Source organism: Cinclus cinclus, chromosome 2, assembly GCF_963662255.1.
Source record: "Cinclus cinclus chromosome 2, bCinCin1.1, whole genome shotgun sequence".
Lineage (NCBI taxonomy): Eukaryota > Metazoa > Chordata > Aves > Passeriformes > Cinclidae > Cinclus > Cinclus cinclus.
The window spans coordinates 35,286,509-35,306,703 of NC_085047.1; the positions used below are offsets into that span (position 1 = coordinate 35,286,509).

Consider the following 20,195-nt stretch of genomic DNA (forward strand, 5'->3'; position numbering starts at 1 on the left):
ACCTGTCTCCCTCTTCAGCTGATCTATGTTCAACTCTGCAGGAATTCCAGTTTCTTCCCTCCAGTACTCGGCTTCTACATGGTTCTGCACAACTCTGGTTTTACACTTGGCTTCCTGATCATGTCCTCTTGACCAGACACTCATGGACACAAGAAAGACCATACTAGCCATTTGGCTTGTGCAAGAAAAACAAGGTCCAAAATCCAGCTCAATTAAACACTAGTTTTGGACAGACCTGTGGTACTACTGCACTTCCTCAGTAGTAAGAACAAGGATTTAAGAGAGGGGGGGGAAAAAAAAAAAAAAAAAAGAAAACCGTCACCTATTCCAGACTAAAATTTTACAAATTGCTTGTCAGTTCTGGGTTTCATTTCTTTTTAGGTTCCCAAGGACACAAATCAAAACTGGTTTAGTCACATTACTCCCAATTGAACAGGTGGTTTATCTAACCAGAGTATTTACAAGCTTCCCAAACTGTTTAACAAACAGAACAAAGCAATATCTTGAAAATATCTGAAATATCTGAAAAGTCAGGTATGCACTTAGGAAGTCAGAAGCAGACAGGACTACCTAATCTACTGATCAGAAAGGCACCATAATATTGACAATGACAATGTGCACGTATTAACATCATAACTCAAAACATTCTTCTTAAGTAACATGTTATGTTGAAGGATAAGGGCAGGGGAAAGGAAAACAAGCATGTAAATAAATATTATTTACTTTCTTCCTTATTCAGGTACACACAGCTACTGAGCAAGGTCCTGTACCACTTTCTTAACACAGACATGAGCCTTTCAGCTACCTGCTGACAAGATACACACAGGTGTTTTGAACACAGATTATCACTGCTAATAATTTCTGCCATCTTATCCATTTTTCCCCTATCATTTTTATTAACTGTGCACACATTTTAAACCAGTATGAAATGTGACTGATTTTAGAATTCTTTATTCCTAAGGCAAGTAAAAACACTGAGGAGGCTATTTGGGAATACTGACAATGGAAGCAATTAAAATCTACTTCCAAAAACTAACTTTTAGATAAATGCAGTAATTAGACAGTCAAGAGTTCAAACAACAGAACAGTACAATCCACAAAACAAAGCCAATAATGTTTTTTCCCCCCAGTCATTAACAGATACAGTGAGAATCAAATTCCAATTTGAGATTACTAAAAATTAAATCAATTTTAACCTGCAACTAACTTAAGGAATGAGTTCAAAATATTTTTAGAAATTGTTTAACAATTATTTATATTAAGAGTAGCATTTCCCTTGTGTTGTCCCTGAATAAAAGCTTCATTAGGTTTTCAAAAGGCACAAAATACAACTGCAAGCATGAATATACCGAATTTATAGTACATTGATGTATAAAGCTATCACATGAATGTACAAAGAAACTTCCTAGGCCATAAGTGAAAACTTCTTGTGGGAAATAAGTAATATGGACAATTCAGAAAACTTTACAAAAATACTTCTTTTTATTAAAAGCAGCCATTTTAAGCAGAACAATACACAGAATGTAAACATCACTAAGTCCAGCTCCAGCTTGCTGAACCTTCGAGAAAGTCTACACTAAATGCATCTACTGTACTAGCAAGTTAACAGACTATATTATAATTTGAAAATATATTTTCTTCTATGAATTAAGAAAAAGTACTTTATCGTAATCTGTCCCAGCGCCAGATACTGGCATCATCACACACAGCTATAAGGATACTGCTATCCCTGCTAAAACTGGTCTGTCGGATGGCAGCAACACATTTAGGATGAGTAAGAGTTGTACACCTAGAAAGAAAAGAAAATTATTCAGCTTGATGTTAAATCTTCCTACTACATTATGGAGCAGTGTTTCAGCAAACCCTTATTTATGTGGCCTTGGGGGAATTGAAGGCAACAGGATTAAGGCCTTCATGGTGTATTTTCTACTCCAAATGAGGACTTGGGAAAGCAGTTTCCTGCTCACCTACAGTTGTTTCTCATCCAGACAATTTTTATTGAAGCAAAGATTGAAAGCTTACTGAACCTTTTAAGCTTACTGAAGTTTATTTAGGACTTCATATTCAGTGTTATTTCCCAGGGTTAGGAATGAAATATCAGAATCATGTGATTAAAGACTGTAGCATTTCCAGGAATTTCATACATTACTATATTCATATATACATATTTACTTGGATTATATATATAAATATATAAAATATGTATAAGATAAAATATAAGGTATATAAAATGCATAAAGTATTTATGTATGCAGTGTATATCTATTATATATACCATTTTTTTGTGAGTGGGTTTGTCTGGGGCCTTTTTCTTGTGTTCAGAGGTTTCTTTGCATTTGTATGTTTATGCACATACATTTGTATCTCTATGTATCTAAGAGACATGCTGTGAAATTGCCTGGCAACACAGGTGAGGAAGTGGAAAGCCGTAGTGTTTTCTCCACACTGTGCTCATACCTCACTTTTCCACCCCTTTTTTACTCCTGTCCTGTCATCTATCTCACCTTTCTCATGTGCTACACCCACCTAGCACATATGCTCCTAATGGCTTTGCAAAATTTCCACTCAATTAGTGAAAACTCTCTGAGAAATAAACTGCCCTTTTATTATATCTACACATGATAGCCCAATCCCACCAGGGCCTCTTGGCATTACTATAATATAAATCATAATTCAGTGAAATATAATAAACATTAACCTTCAGGGACTCACAATATGTATTTCCATAGTAGCTATAATGGAAGTAAGTAGTACTGTAAATAATTTCTCTAGTTATCAGGAAAGGAGAAAGAAAAGTAACCCAACTCCCAGCTTAGCAAAAAAAAAAAAAAAATACTCACTTGGCTTTATGTGGATCCTCTATTTCTAAATCCCAAACATAAAGTTTGCCAACCTGATTGCCCAGAGCAAGCATCTTGAAAAGAAAGCAGAGGATAAAGAAGTTTTAAAATACTCCCTCAAAGAATAAAGTCAGAATTTCAGAAAGGCTCTAGAGCTGATAATCTGTGTGCAAACATTTAAATATTTATGACTCCGTGAGTTTGTTGGAAGAGTCAGAAAGGCTGTACAATTTGCCTTCTTTCTTCCATTTTATCAATCTCTGCAGACAGGGGATGAAGACCAAGAAACATATTTCTGGTGGAAAATAAATATTTATTTGGTGGAATTTCTTCTCCACAGGCAGAACCCAGAATGAAAAATCTGGAGCTGCTGCAGGTTCACAGAAAGCCCCTTAAAGCAAACCATTCTGTTTCTCAAACATCACATGAACCAGGACCCTTCCTATGTCCATAAACATGTAATCAATGAAAAGCTACATACACCTTAAATAAAGCAAATTCAGACATGTACCTTTTGCCAGAAATCCATTGAAAATCTCATGTACCATATGTCACATTGGCTGTAATCAAATCTCCCAAGAATGGTCACGTTGGACTCGCTGGGCTTGATTTTATCTATATCATCTTCCATCTTGCCAGGCTTCCAGCAAACAATGGCATTTTCACAAGACTGGAGTGAAACAATGAAAAGAAAAATCACCTATAATTTATACTGCAGAATCAGTTCTAACTATAAGCAAACATTTAATCTCACAGCTTCCCCAATGACACTAATGAAAGCAGAACTGAAAATCTCTCCTCTGCCCCTCAACAATAATCACTGTCCATCACTGGCAACCTGATGCAACCTGATGGCCTCACAGCTTTGCCAGGTAATGGGACTGCAGGAGCCTTCCCTCACCTGCTTCAGACTAAGTCAACCAGACGTGCTCATACACAATTTCACAAGCAGCTTAAACTTACCTTGGTTTGAGGATTGTTTATCCAATCCCTTTGACTAACAGGATGGTGCACTCACCAATTGCTGGCATCAAGGCAGCTGAACTGCCTGGTTTAATATCTGCAAGCCAATGTTACTAGTGGACACAACAATTAAAAGTTACTCCATTACAGTAACCCTCATTGCCATTCTTTAGCAACAGGATCCCTAATCAGCATCTAGAGATTCCCTTTCTGCACGTTCCATGCAGATTCTGGTTAGCCAGAAACCCTTTACTTGTAGCAGAGTACAGCTGTAGTAAGAATTTTGCTTTTTAAGTATACGCTGCTTAACCACACATCCTGACAGGTGACAAAATTCACAGCACACTCCACAAAACCATTTGACACAAGATAGCAATTGAATCAAAGACCCAAATGCTAATAAAATTTCTAAGGTTTAGGATCCTCAGGACCAGCAAATAAATGTAATGTAGTTGAAAAAGCTGCAGTATTACCTTGGAAAGGATTAGGTCTCCCAGCCACCGTACACAGTCAACATAGTTTCTATGTATGTCTCTTGTAGAAAAGTCAGGAAAGTGAATTTTCTGGGAAACAAAAGGCCTATGGAGAAAATGGCCAAGTGAGGCTCAGAAAAACAAATGCAGAAGCACAAGTGTAATTTTTAATAACCAGTTTTAACATATTTCGATGTTAAAAGAACAACCCCAAATTTTTAAAAGTTTTACAACAAAGTAATTTTGTATGCAGCTTGTTTTTCTCTTTAATAGTAATAGGAACAGTCTGTTTTCATCCTCATTCCTAATGAAATAACTAAGTTTCCCATGTAAAAGACTGTGCAGAGATAGTGCTGAGTAAAACTACTCCATCAGATGCTGAATAAAACGCCTGTCACCAAATACTTCAAGAACTAAATAAAGCTCAGTCCTCCTGATGCTGCTTCTGCAACATCTAAATTGTTAAATAGAAATGCACACTTTAAAAAAAAATCATCATTTTAAAAAAAGCACGCTAAAAAGCATCATTTAATATTTGGTAACATTACCAAAAAAAGCGAGAGTATTTTCACAGCTAGTCTCATTGCTGAACATGTTCACTGTGTTTTAGACTCTTCAATTCTCTCAATGGTTTAACTGGAAGTTAAGATCAAAAAGTTGAAAAACTTCATAAAGGAGGATTTATCTATCATGTATCTAATTGCTATGTTTACTTGATAATTTACTCATATCTGAGGTCAAATCAGAGAATGATGAAAATTATAGTTATTACTATGCAAACAGTTTTGTCCCCACCCCCAAAGTCAAATAATACACAATAATTAACTGCTCAATATAAGATTATTTGCCACATTTAATTACACAGATTTGATTCCCTTTTAGAAATTCTGAGATGAGATGAGATGAAGAAAAGATACTGACATCTTGAAATTCATGAAATACAAGCTTTAAGATAATAATTCTAAACATTTTCTAGTCAAGCAAATAAGAAATAATTAAGATATTTAAAAATAAAAATTTTGGAACTTTGAATCAGAACTCAATAAAATTCTAGTGAAACAAACATCAATAAGACACACAATCTAGTGAGATTCTGTACCCAGCACAACATCCAGGTCATTCCCCAAAAACTTCCAATATGCAAAGGAATAAACTTGGACTGTTGATAGGAGTATTCATGTGTTGCAAAGACAGACAAGGAGATGAAGACTACATACCTGTTGGTTTTATTTGGGTTGTACTCATAAGAATCTTTGATAGCATTAATCATTCTCTTGGAATTAATTCTCCAGAGTTTTAGAGAGTGATCCATCCCACAGGACATGATTTTTTCACCAAGAAGATCATAATCCTATGTATATAAAATAATTTTGAGCACTCCCACCCTAGGCTCCATTATATCAACTCAGACTTTATTCCACTGTTTCCACCAAAACAGCATTTTATGTGCAGAGCATGCAATAAAATCTAATATTTCAAATAGAAAAATACTAAGAATATAATCCAGCTCACTGCAAAGCAGCACAGCATCTTAATTACATTTAGTATCTCTCAAGAAATAGAAACATATTCAACAGCAGTGACAGACAGTCAATCTACAACTAGTTCTCCTCCTTCACTAAGTTACCTAGGAGCAACTGTGGCAGAATTCCAGGGCTAAGACATGGGTGAATAATACAGCGTCAGGTTTCCTAGAGATGTACCCCACACCTATCACAACAGGTCACACAACAGGTCACACAACAGGAATGGAAAGAGTTCTCAGGAACAGCATATTAAAAGTTAACTCTTCTAGTTGATATTTGCTGGGTGCCAGTGTCTGTTCACAGCCACTGAAAAACTATTTATCTCAACTTCTTTCCTTCACTACTATGTCTCTCCATGTTTATTTGCTTATACTGCTTTGACTTGATGAGAACTCAAGAACTTCAAAAGTAGGACCACCATTAAATGTTTTTTTCCTCTTTCTAGCCCCACTGAGCCCTATTTTGCTCACTCCAAGGCTGCACATTAAAAAAAATCAGCTACTGAAAAACACAGATCCTGTCTGCAAGAGGTCGCCACATCAATCAAACCACCTGATATTTAAAGCTGCCTATCCCCTTAAAACAGTATTTATGCACTTCAAGGTGATTATTTTTAAGTAGCTACAATATCAAATCAGTGCACAAGAGGATAAAAAGTTGCTCACTACCCTTTGTAAATCTAAATCACTGCCCCACAGTCTTCCACTTACTGCACTTAACACCTCATCCCTGTGCCCTTCTACTCCTCCAAATATTGCAACCAGCGTGTCTGTCTGGATGTTCCACAGTCTCAATGCATGATCTATAAAGAACAAATAGAATTACATACTGCTTTTTATACAAACATTTGAATAATATATTTCAGCTTAACCACTTTGAGTAACAGGTGTTTAGATCAACATCAAAAAAGCACTTAATTCTTATTCCCTTGCTAGAAACAACAGAACTGCATTAACTAAAATTGCTATTATAACTAACTTACTGTTAAAAGTAATTCTGTAATGGAAAAAGTGTGCCCACCCCCTTCCCTGGGGACAGTTTCTAGCAGAAACATGCTTGGATCTTTAAATCATCCAAAAAGCAAAGACAAGTATGATCTCAGACAAATATATGCTTTTAGTCAGGCATAAAAACAATTTTATGTATCTAAAAATGCTAGAATTCCTTGCTGCCATTCTAACACCAACATTCAAAAAAGTTGTTACTTTCCATTTGTTTAACCTTTAGAACATTATTCTTTATGAACCACAGTCAGTAAGGAAGGGAAAAAAACAATACGTATTCCAAAGTCAATCAGACTAATCCACTCATTTAAAGAAAGTTTTAACAATTTCTAATGAAGAACCCCTAGTGTATTTTCCATTTGGAAATGGGAACCTCTAGTGTATTTCCCTTTTGGATTCCACAAGTACATTGCACTTAATTACAGCAACACCCAAAATCCCAGAAGGGACACTGGTGGTCACGCAGCCCCAAATATTTTCCTCTTTTTTTTATTAAAGTCCTAGCCAAACAGTTCTAATAGCCCAAATATTCTCCTGCCTCAGTGATAGCACCTGGTCCAGAGATTGCACAGTAAAACTTGTAGTACTATGGCTGATGTCAAAATATTATTACAAAAAGAACCTAAAAAATATACAGAGACTGGACGTTTACAGACCCACAGCACCAACTTGACCTTAGCAAGCAGCAGAGAGCTTCCCAACTCCTGTTCTCATGTAGTTTCCTCAGTAAGTCCAAATATACTAAAGTCAAAAGTCCCCTTAAATGAATGTTTCCAACTCAGGCATTCCTGTAGGCTAGCTAGCTCCTTGTGGATCGCTCCCTTACTTAACAAAACAGTCAAGATTAGGAAGTTGTGACTGTTAGAACTTTCTGGACAAGCCCTAAGACACTATACCAAAAACTCCCTTCACTAATATGCTTTTTACACAAAGTCCAATTAAAGTTCCCAAGCAACAGACAATCCAAGTTTTTCCCCATTAACATGATGGTGAATGCTGTCTGCAATATTAAGACACCCCCACTAGATGGCAACGTGATCCAACAACTGAAAAAGATTTAATTCGCCTTTCACAAAGTAAAGAGCAGACCCGAGGCTCATGATTATTCTTTGCTAAGAAACAGCACTATTCACAACCCCTTTGGACCATAGCTGGAGTTATGTTTGTAGATTTAATAAGTATAAACTATACAGCCATGTAAAAAGCATGATTTGCTCTCAACTATCAAGGTAAACTTGTTCAGTGCCATTCATAAAAGAAAAAAAATCATGAAAGTTTTTGGACATATTCAAGACCAAACCCCAATCCAAAGTATCCTCATTTATACAAAAACAACAGAGGTTTTTCCTCACCTTTGCTTACAGATAAAAGAAGATTTGGATCTCTTGGATGGAATTTCAGTTCATTGATTGCATTTCCATGGCCCACGTAGTGCTAGGGTAGAATTCAGAGACCGAGTTACCATCTCCCCTCATGTTTACATATACTTAGAAGAAAAAAAGTGTCATGCCTTACTGAAACACAAATTGTATCTCAAAGTTCTGAACACTCACCTTTATGCACTGCATTGTAATAGGATTAATTATCCTAATAATACCCCTGGATCCTGCCACAGCCAGAAGAGGATGGCTTGTATTGCTATCATATGTCCATGCACAGGTATAGAAATTTTCATCAGCCTACAGAGCCTTGAGTTAAGGATAACAGAACAAACAGGAGATTTTTTTTCCCATTTTTTGAACAATATTTTATTTTAAACAAACCTGTTGCTATTTTATCCAAGTGCCCAGGAGTCTCTGCTGGACCCCATAAGAAAAAGACACAAATATTCAGTTATAAACCTGCAAATACCAGCAACATCATCTTTTCTACAGATGTTTATTTCCTCACTTCTGTACCCTAACATACAAGGAAGACCTTCTATTTCATGGCATCACCTCTGACTTGGAATAATGAATCATGACCAAGTTCACAAGTTAATGACTTGTGTATTGCAAATGATCAACACAAATTATTAATGCTTCAGAGCATGAAATGCAATTCTTAAGCTTTAAACCCAGTTCCAATTCACAGGGAAACTGAGACCACTGTAAAGCAGAGAAACATTATACAAATATTAGTGTTGGGAAGATTAAACTGATGGAGAATCAGTTTTCAAATATTTTAATACAATCTGGTCCCTGAGTCTGCATTTTTAACATTTTTTTCAACAGGAGGGATTCTAGGATGTGGGAAAGAGGCAGGACTTGGACTTAACATAAAGAATGCACTGCATGAGCAAAGTATTAAACCACAGACAAAACATTTACATGCTTTGTCCTACAAAGCCTCTTGATTTTTCATAAAGAAGCAGCAATCACATGGGTATTTAACTTAAAAGGATACATCAGCATCCACATAAGACTGCAACAGACGGATTTCTCCTTGGGAATGACATTCATATAATGTAACCTGGAGAAAAATAAACAAAAATAAATAAGTGGGAGAGACTACTGCTTAGCTGTGACACTTCAAAAGGAAATCACATGCACCCATCTCTTGACTGCCTGACTGGGAGAGGTAGAGTGCTCTTGTCTCTATGGTTTAGATTTCATCCATCACTCATTTGTTTAACAGGTGGAAATGGTTTGATAAAAGAATACCCACAGCAGTTTTGGTAAAACACCATTCCAGGACTTGTCAGCTATCCTTTCCAGATATTGAAGTCTATTATTTGAATTGGCTTAATAAGAAAAACCCTTGTTGGAATTAATTACTGCAGTCATCTCTAACATGGCTTGGTCTTGTAATGAGTCAGTGATACCTTGCTTAAACTTAGTTTAATGATTCATTGAAACCTTGCTTAAACTTAGTTTAGTGTTTCTGGTGACTTGCCAGGCAAAACAAACCTAGAAATGAAATGCTTCTTATTTATTCACAACACTTGCATAAAATGTGCTTCTCAGGGGTTATTTCCAAGACTGAAATGACATCGATCCTTGTTCAGAGGAAGTCTATAAATTCACTCCACACAGGCCATCAGTTTAGCTACTAAGCTGGCTGGCATCATTGCAGACAGTTCTCATCCTGTACATATGAGTACATGACCTTTAGAAAATAATAACATTTATGAATACTAATGTTATTGAGAAGATACATTTATGCACCTCTCTTCTTTATCCCATATGCATATTACTGAAGGACTTTTTTCTTTACTAGACAGATTTATTAGCTAACATGACTTTGTAGAACAATCCAAAGGATGCAGCTCTCCCAGATAACAGATGCTACACATATTAGAAATACATCTGTTTATATTAAGTATTGTGTGTCCGTACCGAACACAGGTAAAGGGATTGCTTGAAAACAGGAATGCATGCAGAACCACACAGAAGGGCGTATGATGAAAAACAGATTACTCACTCTGTTACTGCCTACAGTGGCAAAAACAAGAGGATCACCTTCTTTACTGTGCCAGTTAAACTGGACTCCAAACAGAGGCTGGCCATGGTCCTCCTATAGGTGTAAAGTAAGATTAGAGATGAAAACGTGAACAAAACCCACAGGCATATCATTGCTGTGAAATTCAACAGTTTAATTTACAAGTTTCCCTCCTCAAACTAAAATTATACTAGCTGGGTTCACAGGCAGTGTAATTTTAGACAGTGAACAGTTAATAAATCATAGTTTTGTAACATCACATTTTAACTTTGCTGTCTTAAAGGGAGGTTAAAGGAATATTCTGACAAACACACACCTCCCTTTTCTTTCTCCACCAAGTTTTTAAAAAGTAAAGGGGAAGAACTGTTGTCTCAGTTATGCCTAGAAGATGGCAGAACTCCCAGGTTGTATTTGCAGCTCTACTATTTTGTTTTACAATTTTCAATAAGGCAACCTCTGCATCTTAGGTCATACCTATATGCATTTTCTATCAAAATTATCTATACAGAAGGATTTGCAACTTCACAGGGAAGAATTACCAGCAGACAGAAGAATTGTACTGGTACAAGTATGGAGAAGGGCCACATTTAACTATTACATTATAGTTAGGTCTTGTAACTTTGTCACAGGCACAAGCAACTCTCTCCAGCATGTCACAATACTGCTACAAAGTTCATGTCTACAAAATGTTTTCATATTGCCTTTACAAACAGTTACCAGAGAAATGCCAAATATTATTTTTATACCACTTACATCAGTTTGAGAGAAGAAAAAAAAGCATGTATGTTTATGAATTGTGATGAATATGGTGGTGCTTGTTAATAATTGATAACAGTATTTTGGCCTGTCCTGACAGGATGTTTTCAGCAAGAATAATGTTCATTGAAGTGCCTCCCCACAGGGGACTGTCTGGGACAGTGCAGGCAGGAAGGAAGTGTCTCATGATGGCTGCTCAGCAGCCTTCAAATGGCAGCACTTCAGAAACAACACAAGATGTACCAGCCCTGGCAGCCCTGGCCTATCCAACACCAAAGAATAAATTCAAGGAGAGGGTGTGAGTAGGGAGTCTAACACTACTTAGAAAAAGAAAAGGAAGTCTGGAAAAATTTTAAATAGCATTATTCACTGAGAAAGGCAGTACCTGTTATTAAGAGAAATAACCAGAAGAGCTAGAAAGAGAAAGCAGAAAATCTTTTGGAGATGGAGGCCCTCCTGCAATTCTTAAGAGAGGTAACAACTTTCAAAGTTCAGTACAGATGAAAAAGAATTGTTCAAATCTTAATTCAAATTATTACCCATCATAACACAAAAGAACAGACTAATGGCTTTATGGTATGAGGGATACAGGATATTAGTAAAGGGAAAAGTAGAGAGGTTATTAGTAACCCCAGGATAAAAGGAAAAATCAGGTATTCAGTGTCTTTAAAGCATTACAGAAAAATAAAAATGAAGAATGAGGAAAACTGTAAGCCATAAAATTGCATATACAAGGCCATGATTTTTTGTGTGCATTACATTTATTAACTTTACTCTGCAGCAATAAATGTACTAATTTAACTTGATAGCCTTATTTTTTGAGCGTATTTAAGTCTTGTATGAAGAGATGGCTGAGAGATCAAATTCAGAACGTTAAATAAAGTTTTTCCACTAATATAAACTTGGTTTTAGATTTCTGCTTGAGGGAGTTCCTGCTGCTGAATAGTGCTTCTGACATATCCCATGGAGATAACACAGGTAAAATGCATGGATTCCCTCTGCTTTATTAGAGACATATTAGCAGGTTTTGCATTTGTTTTTCTGGAACTACCTTGTTCTCTGTCATATGTCCTGTTTCTGATAAATGTAACAAAGTAAAGAAAGTGAAAAGCTGTAAGATTTTCACCCTCAAGATAGGATATTTTTCCAGCATAAGTTGCAATAAGTTTCTGATTTTCCAGGTAGGACCCAGACTAAGGTGATAAGTAGAGATATATAAAAGAGCACTGTACTGTTTCTGTATTTTTATATTTGAGTACATACCTAAAGTATTTTGCAAGCTTTTTCAAAGAAAACCTACTTCCCTGCAAAAATTTACTCTACAAGACAAAAAATGTCTTTACTCTACTTACTTCACCCATACTACATTTCTCACACCAAGTGCTACAATCTCCAGGAGCCTGACTGTACATATTGAAGTTTTGCTGGTGTTTGATGGATGAAGCAGCCAGGTAGGAAGATACCAGGGTATCTGCAGAAGCTCTGCTCCTATATAAACTCCCAACACCCCCAGTAGTCAGAGAGAGCAAACAGCTATTTTGAAAATACTTGTCTGCTCCAATTTTTGTCCCAAGTGCTAAACAATGAAGGAGGTTTTCCAAAATATTGTACTTCTGGGTGCCGTGCACAATGTTTATGCTCAGACGCCAAGTATGTGACACAAATCTGACACTGGTTTGTACAGACAGAAGTGACCCAGATACCCGTCCAAAACTAAAATTGTGAAATGCCATCTTGTCCCTGCTATGAATAAAGGGCACGAAACTTAAAGTACCCAGGTTCTTTGTGGAATAGAGAAAGAAGGCAGAGAAGAAAACAGACCTATTGCTACAAAAGCAAATAAATAATCAGTGGCGAGTTCCAGCCTTACTCACTCAATGCCAACTTGGGTTCAACCAAAAAGTAAGATTAGACCTGGTTTTAGACAGAAAGCAGTGAAGTCAATACCATGCCAAAAATAATCACCTGCATGAATCCTTTTAATCCGTGTCACCCACACTGCCAGTGGGGAACCAACAACCCACACGTGTTTTTCCAGCTCCTGGAAGTGGAAGTAAGCCATTATGGGAAGTGGGTTTAGTTACATTTAGTCCCCATTACACATCAACAAGATAGAATTCTGCGTGGCATTGGACAGTGGTGCCCAGGTCAGGGGACAGCAAGTAGAAGCTGAGACAACATCAGGCTGCTTACAAATTAAGCACACACCCTAAGCAGAAGTAAAGGGCAGGGAAAATAATTGCATTGCTTTAAAAGGAGCACAACATAGCAAAATACACATTGGTTTTCTGCCAAAAGATCTATCAGCAAAACATATATATGTATATGAGGATGTGTAACTGTGTTAGCAGTGTAGGCTCATTTATAAACCCTATTTCCATTCAGCCCACAGAAAGCAGAAATTTTTCAGTGCATCTTACAAGTAACTTACTACGCCAAAAAGAAAAAAGGCAGTTTATTTCCTGTCATTTTCCAAGTTGTATTTTTGTTTTCCCGGTGCTTAAATTTCATCCAAAATAACTCCCAAAGTACTGTTTAAAAAGCATATTTAGCAAGCACTGAGGTTTCAGGCTGAGTCATAACCGTTTAACACTCAAAGCAGACAGTAATGGCCATATTTCTTTGTTTCCCCAAGGAAAAAAGTAAAAAAAAAAGAGGGGAAAACCAAAAGTACAAAAACGGAAGAACACGTAATTTATACACTCCTAAAAAATATTAATTTCTATGATCTTTGAATCATTTTGACCTTTAATAACTTCAATACCTGCATCTTACAGCAGAGTTCAAAAACATAAATGAGGGTATACACGGTACTCAAAGAGTCACAAATGTCTTTCTAAACCCACCTACAACATTCAATCATTAGAGTTTTCTTCAGAGTATCTGCAAAGTTAGTATGGAAGAACAGGAAAAAGAAAAGATGAGCAGTTTCCTCAGTCATGAAGTAAAAAACCAAATTTGGCTGTTACTTGTCTTCGTCTTAACATGCACATCTCTTATTATTACCATTAATTTCAGATCAAAGAGCAGTGGGGAAAAAAGTGAATAAAAATACCCCACTTAATTGAAATGCTACATTTATTCCCTCGCAGCTTGATTCCACTTGCACGGGAATCTGTTCCCAGACCCTGATCCAAGTCCAAGGAAGTCAAGGATTGCTTAGTTTCATAGCTTGGTCTTTTGGATCACCCTACAGTGGGGTCTGGATTGACACTGGGGTGATGGAACGTTTTGTTTTCCCAGAAGACACTTGGAAAGCACTAACCCTTTTTCTCTGCAGACAAAAAACAAGCATGAGTAACAAAGCTCAGAACTTGTTAAAAGTTTGGGTGTCCAGAGGCCTGTGTCTGTGTCTGAAGTATGACTTGAAGCCACAAATAGCACCATCTGTGGGGGTGATTCACGCAAATCACAGGAACTGCTGCCTACCTTGGTGAAATGAAACAACCTCCCTTCCTCCTACACCCTCAAAGGCCTGGAGGTAATTTTTTATTCTTCAAGAACACAGTAAGATAAATTTGTTTCCCAGATAACTTCGTATCACAATTTCTCCAGCAGCAAAGCTCATTTAGAAGGTTTCCATGCTCCAAACTTTTTATCCCCTCCCACTTAGATACCCCTGTGTTTTACTAAGGCAGCCTGAAGATAAAGTTCAGAAAGAGCCTCATCAGCACAGCTCCACAGTTAAGTGTAGGGGAATGAAAAAATACTCTTAGAGTAACTCTGCAGAAAATATCCACTACTGAGCTACACAGATCCTCACGGAGTTTGCCGTAACTCCCATCTTGTTCCAGACACAATCATCCTTTATTTAGTAACCTCGTAAAAATGAAATCATAAGGCTTATTTACACCTTTTGACACATAAATATCCCACAAGAGGCTGAGGAATGAGAAAAGAACATCCTGACAGAGTAAAACAGGCATGAATGAGAAAACTCATTCAGTCCACTATAGTCTGTCACCAGCGCAGAAAAAAACAGCACTATGCTAAAACAGAAGAACAGGGAGTAAAGACCATGAATCCACATCTCTTAAAACTATCACCTGTTATATGGGAAGATACATACTGCCTAAATCAGGTGCTAACACTCACAATAAATTAACTGAATTGTACACAGTAGTTATGATACTGCCAGAGGACAGAAAATACCTGATCTGGTTAAGTGTGAGGAAAAAGCTACTCTGAGATTGTTGGGTTGATTTGCTTGGGTATTTTTTTTTCAACACACAGAGAAATCTATGCAGGTTCTGTGCTTTGCATGGAGTTGTCCCAGGATTTGTTTTAGCTCAGTTTGTTTATCAGACTTCTCATATTTATCTCTACATCTCCATATGCCATATAATACATAAACATAGCATCACACAAAACTTTGCAAACTGTACAAAAACAGGGTTAATTGCAGCACTACCTACTGTTTCCTATTTGTCAGTATCTTTTTCTTCAAAACTTTGGCTATTCCAAGTAGGAAAGATAATTGCTTCAAATCAGCAGGGAGCATAATTGCTTAAAGACATTCAAAAGTATCAAGCTAGATGTTGTCTCACAGCCAACATTAACACTGCTGCCAGTAAGTGGTGCCTAGCATTCCCTGAAGCTCACATATACCTACCTTTAGGCTATTTACACATTTGAAGGAATATTTGCACTTCTTTGACTTCCATTTTCCTTTCCCCCAGCTTTTTCTTCCTGGTGCATTAGGAGTATTTGTTGGCGTATCGGGGCGTTCGGTGTTAGTACCGCTTTCAATACTGACAGCATCATCCTGGAAACATTTGAAATTATACAGAATGTCACGAAGAGATTGTTAACTGCTGTATAAATTCAACTAACCTTGCAGCACTTGGCCTTTTCACTTTTTCTTGTCATTCATAAGAACAGATCTCCCAGGACTCGGTGTTATTTAGATTCATGTATTTAAATCTAATGCCAGCATAATAGCATTCCTCTCTAGAAACAGAACATGAATCACACAAAGACTAATCCAAGAGGGGGAGATATGAACTGTGATCTAGTGACATTTCTTCAGAATACTGGTAGCTGCTCTTGAGAAAATGTCTAGAGATAAAGCAGCTGCTTCTCCTAGAAAACATCTTTGATCCAGAGGAAATGAGTACTTCTGAAGTACTGAAGAAGAGTTGTTTGTGTTTGTGTAAAAACATGAGGCTTGACCTTACCAAGAACCGAGCCATTCTGAGGCTTCTGTACACCACTCACAGCCTGGTTCTGCAGCGGGTCAGCATCGATATCAGAACACAAAGTCCCACCTCTCCCTCCTGCTCCTTCCCACAGATACTTACTTGCTTCTAAAAGCTAAATTCTGATCAGCTAACTAATCCAACTGCCCCTCCAACCATTAGCATAAGAATGGGGAAAATGGAAAAAAAATGGGATACACAAAACACCCCATGCAGCCGCTAAGAGATGTTAAATTGGCTTTGGATAATCAGCAGTAACTACAATTTCATGTGCACTCTGACTGCAGGGCACTGTTGAAAAGCAAATTTCCCTGCATCACCTGTCACATAGAACGTCACCTTCACCTGCATTGTACCTGCCAACCCTGTGCTTCCATATGAGTACACTCAGCTTGTTAAAAATCAGCTTTTCCCATTTTTTCTGGCAAGACAGTCGGTTCACTTTCCATCAGACTAGCGGGGAAAAACAAGTCGTCCCAGGCCAGGTAATTTCTAGAGCTGAACTAAAGGGAGACAGAGGCAGACAACAGCCTGTCACTGGAGGAGATTCATGAAGCTGCATTAGGAACACAGAATGAGGTCAACTACAAACATTAATACACCAATTCCCACCAAGCATTTATTCTTTGTCCCAGTTTCATGTCTGTATTATCAGAAACCTGTAGAAGTGTACTAGTCTTTGTTTTCTCAACAACTCTGAAAAACAGGACACTCAGAGGACATAAAGGAGGAAAGATACCACACAAGCCCATAAGTGTACTGCCCAAATCTGGAGCCATTCCCTTCACACTGGGCCCCTAAAGGAGCCAACCCTCCAGAAATATTCCTAACCAAGTTTAATAATTTTTAAGTTTTCCTGTTTCTCCTCCTTTGCCCTAAAAAAATTTCAGAGTTTGACAAATTCTCATCTCCCAAGCGCACTTGCCAGAATTTTAATATTTGACAGGACTGAAGTTTTCTCTGGACTATACAGATACTGTCAATGTGAGCACACAGGGCAGCTGGTGTGGTACAGCTACACTGGGTATCTGCAACTACCACGTAACCAACAAATCTGCACACAGGACACCTGTGGAGCAAAACACACCCTTTCTCCAAATCAACACTTTTATGTCAACTTTTAAACAGAATCCCCCATCTTGCAGGAGTAGTGGAGTCCAGTAACAAACTCTTGAAAAAGGAATCCCTTCACCACTGAGGCGACCCACATCAGAGATTCAGAGAATCATATAATCACAGAGTGGCTTGTGTTGGGACATTAACGATCATCTAGTCTAACCCACTGCCATGGGCAGGGACACCTTTCACTAGACCCAGTTGTGTAGAGCCACATCCAGCCTGGCCTTAAACATCTCTGGGGATGGAGCATCCACAACGTCTTTGGCCAACCTATTCCATAGTCAGTGATAGGCTACAACTGACAGCAAACTAAGCCTGAACGTCTGTCGCCGAATTACACTTAGATCCACAAATGCTGCTGAATTATGAAACAAAAAACAAGAACAGTGGTGTGGAACATCTCAAACCTGCCTGTCACCTCACAAGCACCACTTCCAAATGTTGTGGAAGATGTGGTCCACATCATTCACTTCCTGGATAAGTGCAGGAAAAAAACTTCCACACACTATAAAACACACACAGTAACTACATAAAGCGACTGTTCAATACCTTAGATTAAGTTTACCTTTCAAGTATAAAGTTATCCTATATCAATCACTTTACCTATGCTCTGAACACTAAAATGTCATCTAATTTAGAGATTACAGACCCCACCCCTGCTGCCTTCTGCTGACAGTAGTATGCGAGCACCATCTCCTATTTCTCATTCACAAAGAGGCTGCACACATAAACTCGCGCTGCATGTTACTCCACAACGTGACAGTGAAGAAACACGATGCAAAACTGCAAGATGGAAAACGCTGCCGGTTTGCAGGAAAAACAAACAACAACAAAACAAAACAAAAGTCTGACGTTTGGAAGCAGAGCTCGAGACAGAGCCCGCTCACAGGCTGGGCCTCAAATCCACCTTCACCCACGTGGAGGCCAAGCGGGAGTCTCTCCCCCAGACCCTCCCCGGTCTCTCCCACCGGGGCCTTCCTCCAGCGGCCACCGAGCCGAGACGCGTGGGCTGAGACCCCCTTGCCACCGTCCCCGCTCATCCCCTCTCCCGCCCGGGACACACCCGAGGGGGTCCCGGTGAGCGATGTCCCCTCACGGCGGGACCGAGGGGCGGCGCCCCCTCCCCTCAGCGCTCCCGCCCGCCCGCCCACTCCCGGCGCGAGGCCCCGCGCCCGCCGCGCGCGCGCGCGCGCGCGCGGTCCCGCCACACCAGCCCCCCCCCCCACCCTCCCCGCGCCGCCATCCCCCGCGCCCGGCCTCACGTTCTCGTCGCCGGACAGGTCCCCGGGGTTACTGTTCTCGTCGCTGCTCAGCTTCTGCTTCTTCGCCGGCATCTCCCCCGCCGGTGCCGCCGCCGCCGCCGGGGCTTCTCCCCGCTCAGACATCTTCCCCGCCCCCCACCCACCGCCACGCAGCCGCAAAGTGCGGACGGGGAGGTCGGAACGGCTGTGCCGTAAAGCGGCCGCGCTGCCCGGGCCGGAGCCGCCGCGCCGGCGGAGCAGCGCCTTTCCCGGCGCTGGAAAAGCGCCCTGGCCGCGCCTCAGGGGCTGAACGGGCGGCGGGAACTCCGCTCGTCTCGGCGGTGCTCGGCCGAGAATGGGCCCGCTGGTCACAGCGCTGCCTGTGGCCCGAGCGGCGTGCGGTGGGAAACCAACGGCGGTGGAGAAACAACCAGCAGCTCCTTTGGCCGCGGTGTCACCGACCCCTCTGTCCATCTTTTCTTGAGCTCAAAGCGTGTGTTGGGGTTTCTCTTTTTTTTTGTGTTCTCTAACTCCACAAAAATCCTTAAGTCTGCAAATAATGTTTCCGGATAATAAAGACAGGCTCTTCTCTGATTCCTTCTTCTGTATACCCTAGCAAGCTCCTTCTGCAGCTATAAATTAAATAACTGTAGTTACCAGGGGCTTGTTTATTTATTTATTCATTTATTTATTTATTCGCAAACCGCAGGTCCCAGAGTCATAATAATTATGAGCAGTAAAAATAATAATTAAAAAAATTAAAAAAAAACTAAATAAAAAACATATTTTAACAAAGGGGAAATGTAATCTGCCTACAGGCACAGCATCTTATCTGTTATTCTTGTAGAGGCACATACAAGCCTTTTCTCCCTGAGGGAGATATTCCATTCTCAAAAAAGCTTTGAGGGCAGTGACAGAAGTGAGCCGTGCCTTGTATATAAAATTTAATCTCGCATGAACTTCAGAGATAAAGAGGAAGAGATAAACTTCAAATGGTGCATGTACTATAGTGTTTTTTAGCAATAAACAGTCTTTGTTCTGCAGAACTCCAATGTAGGCTCCAATGAAGCATTATACAACACAGAGCAAAAGATGATAGTTTACAGGTAAAAGCCCTGCATAGGTCCGTGCTGTAAGAATGAGGTTTTGATAGAAGTGTAAGAAAACATACAGGCTTGTTTCTAAAATACAGCAGGAGTTGGGGTATTTTTGTTGGGTTTTTTTTGTTTTTTTTAATACTGGTGTCTTCTAATTAGGACCAAATCATGACTGTGCTGCAGATTTGTTGAAAGAAGGGCAGACACAAAGTTTCAGCAGAGAGAATTTTTAACCTCTCCCTGTGGGTACCCTTGAGCTACTGGGGAGAAGACAGCTCCCCTTTGTCCTGGAGCTGTCAGCTGACATGCTCCAGATGGCCAGCTGAGCTGCACTTTCAACTCCACCACGTTTCACCAGCTCACGAGGAAAGTGGAAGTCTCAGCTAGCCTGTGCTTCATGGCTTGGTTCAGAAAGGTTCCTCACCCACTCCCAGAATCAATCAGTTAATCTCCCTTACAAAGTGCTGTGTCCTGGCAGGTCTATGCCTCCTCCTATCTTCTAGATGCTGGGGAACTTCCTTCTCAAGATAGCTCTGCTTCCCTCTGTAGACACTTGTT

At 39.4% G+C, this 20,195-nt stretch overlaps 1 protein-coding gene across 1 annotated transcript; it reads right to left on the bottom strand.

Moving 5' to 3' along the window:
• Positions 1-1,599: 1,599 nt before the first annotated feature.
• EED (embryonic ectoderm development) lies at positions 1,600-18,684 on the bottom strand. The gene is made up of 12 exons (XM_062514132.1): positions 18,562-18,684; positions 15,595-15,747; positions 10,209-10,301; positions 9,192-9,257; positions 8,360-8,485; positions 8,159-8,240; positions 6,513-6,604; positions 5,494-5,627; positions 4,277-4,382; positions 3,352-3,510; positions 2,841-2,914; positions 1,600-1,789 (listed from the first exon to the last, which is right to left on the bottom strand). The coding sequence occupies exons 1-12, from the start codon at positions 18,682-18,684 to the stop codon at positions 1,663-1,665; spliced, it is 1,335 nt and encodes a 444-aa protein (XP_062370116.1). The 3' UTR covers positions 1,600-1,662.
• Between the last annotated feature and the right edge of the window lie 1,511 nt (positions 18,685-20,195).